This window comes from Chiloscyllium plagiosum, chromosome 32 (assembly GCF_004010195.1).
Source record: "Chiloscyllium plagiosum isolate BGI_BamShark_2017 chromosome 32, ASM401019v2, whole genome shotgun sequence".
In the NCBI taxonomy this organism is placed as follows: Eukaryota; Metazoa; Chordata; class Chondrichthyes; order Orectolobiformes; family Hemiscylliidae; genus Chiloscyllium; species Chiloscyllium plagiosum.
In genome coordinates this window covers 44,283,241-44,287,409 of record NC_057741.1, presented here as the reverse complement: position 1 = coordinate 44,287,409, position 4,169 = coordinate 44,283,241, and the positions used below count along the sequence as shown (strand labels likewise).

At 44.0% G+C, this 4,169-nt stretch overlaps 1 protein-coding gene across 2 annotated transcripts in view; it reads left to right on the top strand.

The window, feature by feature from the left end:
* Positions 1-4,169, top strand: part of homer2 (homer scaffold protein 2) — a 68,126-nt gene that overhangs the window by 52,186 nt on the left and 11,771 nt on the right. For both annotated transcript variants that reach the window (XM_043674592.1, XM_043674591.1), the window contains 2 exons: positions 2,199-2,338; positions 3,682-3,838. In XM_043674592.1, coding sequence (XP_043530527.1) covers positions 2,199-2,338; positions 3,682-3,838 — 297 coding nt within the window. The remainder of the gene's footprint in view (positions 1-2,198; positions 2,339-3,681; positions 3,839-4,169) is intronic.

The window sequence follows — 4,169 nt, the reverse complement described above, 5'->3', positions numbered from 1 at the left end:
AGAGATGTTAGGGGTAGGTTCTTTACTCAGTGAGTCGTGAGTTCATGGAATGCCCTGCCAGTAGCAGTGGTGGACTCTCCCTCATTATGGGCATTTAAGCGGGCATTGGATAGGCATATGGAGGATAGTGGGCTAGTGTAGGTTAGGTGGGCTTGGATCGGCGCAACATCGAGGGCCGAAGGGCCTGTACTGCGCTGTATTCTTCTATGTTCTATGTTCTATATATGAGAGGTCCATTCAAAAGTCTGATAACAGTGGGGAAGATGCTGTTCTTGAATTTGAGAAGTGTAGGAATACGATACGAGTAATAGAGGATTTTAACTATCCAAGTATTAACATAGTGTGCAACATAGGGAGAGAGCAAACTTCTTAAGTTATATCCAGGAGAATGTTTTTTATCCAGTACATAGAAAATCCACAGAGGAGGAGTCCTGGATCTAATATTTGGAAATGAGTCTGCACAGGTGAAAGGCATATACATTGGAGTATATGTAGGAGAGCGTTTTGGATACAATGATCAGAACTCAGTTAGATTTAGGTTTGTAATGGAAAAAGGATAAGGTTGGGCTGGGAATAAAGTTCTAAATTGGAGATAGTCCAATTTTACTTGATTTGATCAATGTGCATCAATCTAGTTACAATTGTGTCCAAGTAGTGGGAAGCATTCAAGGAGGAAACAGCAAGAATACAAGGTAAATCTGTTCCTGGAAAGGCAAAGAGTGGGACCAAGACCAGAGAACCCTGGATGTCATACAATTTACAGTTAGGATTAAGGGAAAACTTTATAGTAGGTACCAAGGATTCAATATGGCAGGGTCCCTAGAGGAGAATAAAAATGCAGGGGAATTTAAAAAGTAAATTAGGAAAGCAAAGAAAGTTTATGAGTGAGCATTGGCGGGTAGAGGGTTTTCTAAATCTACAAAAAGCAGGAGGCTGACGAGGGAAAGAGTGTGGTTCATTGGAGACCATTCAGGTAATCTGTGTGCAGAAGGTGTGGACACAATCCTCAATAAATACATTACATTTAAGGAAAAGGATAACATTGGCAGAGATATTAGGACAGAGAACTGTCAAGTATTAGAGGAAACTATTACTTGGTCAGAGAGAGAGAAGGTAGTACAGAGGTTAGTAGCTTTAAAAGTGGATAAATCTGCTGAACCCTGGCTGAGATACATCCACAGCTTTTGAGGAAGGTAAGGCTGGTGAGAATCAGGGGCCCTGGCAGTAATTTTCTAAACCTGATCATGGGGGAGACAAAGAGCAAACTGGAAAGTACTGAAGATCAGAGACACTTTGTGCATATCTACCTGTCCTTCTACCATCCCCTGTAGGTAGAAGGGCAGGTAGGTACGGTGAGGAGGGCATGCAGGGCAGCAGGTGGTGAAGAAGGCAAATGGTGAGTTGACCTCTGTGAGAGGATTTGAGTCCATGAGAGGAATGTCTTGCTGCAACTGAACAGTGCCTTGGTAAGACCACACCTGGAGTATGGTGTGCAACTTTGGTCTCCTTATCTGAGGACAGATGTTCTTGCAACAGGGGGAATGTGGTGAAGGTTTCCTGGATTAATTTCTGAGATGGCAGGAGTGACATATGAGGAGAGACTGGATCAGTCAGGACTGTATTCACTGGAATTCAAAAGAATGCGGGAGGATCTCATAGAAACATAGAAAATTCTAACAGGACTAGGACTAACCACAGGAAGGATATTCCTGGTGACTGGGCTGTCCAGAACCAGGGGTCACAGTTTAAGGACATAGGGGAAACCATTTAGGACTGTGATGAGGAGAACTGTCTTCATCCAGCGTAGTGAGCCTGTGGAATTCTCTGCCACAGAAAGCAATTGAGGCCAAAATATTGAATGTTTTCAAAAAAGGGATCGGATATAGTTCGTGTGATAAAGGGAATCCAAGGGTATGAGGAGAGAGCAGGAACAGGGGACTGAGTTGGATGATCAGCCATGATCAAATTGAGTGGCACAGTAGACTGGAAGGGCCGAATGGCCTACTCCTGCTTCTATTTTCTAAATTTCTATGTTTTATCAAAGTTTGGATGAAACTCATATGGAGCTTAAACCCGTTACAGCTCAGTTGGACCAAATGTCTTGTAAATTCTGCATCCCATTTTTTGTCAGGCTCAAAGTTTAAGGACTGCATCTGATCCCGAATTCCTCATTCTATCTTCTTTCCTAATCAATTTAGGAGTCCAGCCATGAAACCCCATCTTCTCCACAAGCATCAAGTGTAAATGGAACTGACGATGAGAAGGCAACGCGTCCTCCTCCCATTGAGAGCCTCCTGAAGAATGAGAATGACCGGATCAAATTAGTCTCAACTCAAGGGTGAGATAAATCACTCCATCAAACAGAGAGAGAATCACAGGGGAACAGCCAGGGCTCTGCATGCCTGCATCACAGGGTGCTAGAACAGACCTTGCACAGTAATTCCACATACGGGTACCGCTGGGCTGAGACTGTGCTGGTGGAGATTACACAACCTACTCTTTGTAGATCTTTGATCCTCTGCTTCATTCTGGGAATCCCATGTAGTGATTTGTTCCCATTCTGATCTCAGAAAGACTTGTTGCTAATTTCTCCCTGAGTATTGTGGAGGGGCCTCAATGATCAATCCTCAAGTGCATTTGTGACAATCATCGAGAAATTCATTCTGAGGTTTTACCATCGCCTTTTTACTCCCAACAATAATCTACCAACAAATTGCCTGGCCTTGTGAAAAACTAAAATACTACTGCAGATGCTGGAAATCTGACATAAAAACAGCAAGTGCTGCCAATACTCTGTAGGTCTGGCAGCATCTGTGGAGAGAAGCAGAGTTTAATGTTTCAGGTCAATGACCTTTCAATAAGTTCAAACTTTGTTATTTATTTTCTTTTAAATAAAGCAGCTGTTTCTGCCTGGAGCTTGTGTATAAACATCCCCTGACTCGCCAGCAGATAGTTGGGGATTTCGGAAGTATTCATTCTCACTCTTAACTCAGCTTGAGTAGTTGGAACACACTCTGTCGCCTGATCCATTTTCCCATCCCATCTGCACTTGTCTTGTTATAGGTCCCTCTGAATCAGATCCACTCAGACAGTGATCCTCCTCTCTTGGTCAAGGGTCAAACACTTGAAGATCATTAGCACCCAAACAGCTTGTCAGTATTTTCATGAAATATCTCAAACTCCAGAGACTTGAATCCCCTTGAGTGTCCATCCAGAGTGTCTTGCTATTGCGAAGCTGCCTTCACATTAATTATTCAACATGTCCATCGTGGGCCCTGAGCAGTCTCTTAGGAGTATTGGAGCTCATCTGCCACTTAGACTGTGCACCGAGGAGAGCCTGTGAGGTGGGTCACAGCTGTGGTCCTGATCCTATGAATGGTCTAATTGAGGATCTCCTGGCATTCTTACACAGAGGGAATTAGTTATAGATAAAGTGAATGCAGCTTGTACAGTTTGCTGTGTTGCTTTCTCTCTTTAATACTGCATTGGGCCTTCCAAGAGTTTGGTTTGGAAACAAGAGGAATGATGTCATGGATGAGAATGGCTGACATTTAAAATATGGGCTTTCTTTTCCTGTTGTTTTAGTTCATATCTGAATCTTGAGGGTGCTGTAACAGATGCTGAGAGCACAGAAAGTAAACTTGAGGGGGTGAAATTGTGACATGTTTTTTCTCTGTTTAGGCCTGCTGCTGCCAAGAAATGGGAGCAGGAACTCCAAACCTTGGGAGAGAACAACGCTCGACTCAGTATTGCATTGCAGGAGTCAACAAATAATGTAGAACATTGGAAAAAGCAACTGTTGCTGTGTAAGGAAGAAGGAGAGAAACTCCGGCAGAAGGTTAGTGATTGTGCTTTTGTTGGAGATGGGGTTGGGAAACCTTGGGAGAGAACAACGCTCGACTCAGTATTGCATTGCAGGAGTCAACAAATAATGTAGAACATTGGAAAAAGCAACTGTTGCTGTGTAAGGAAGAAGGAGAGAAACTCCGGCAGAAGGTTAGTGATTGTGCTTTTGTTGGAGATGGGGTTGGGGAGGTGAGGTTAGGGAGGTGAGGTTGGGGAGGTGAGGTTGGGGAGGTGAGGTTGGGGAGGTGAGGTTGGGGAGATGAGGTTGGGGAGGTGAGGTTGGGGAGGTGAGGTTGGGGAGATGGGGTTGGGGAGGTGAGGTT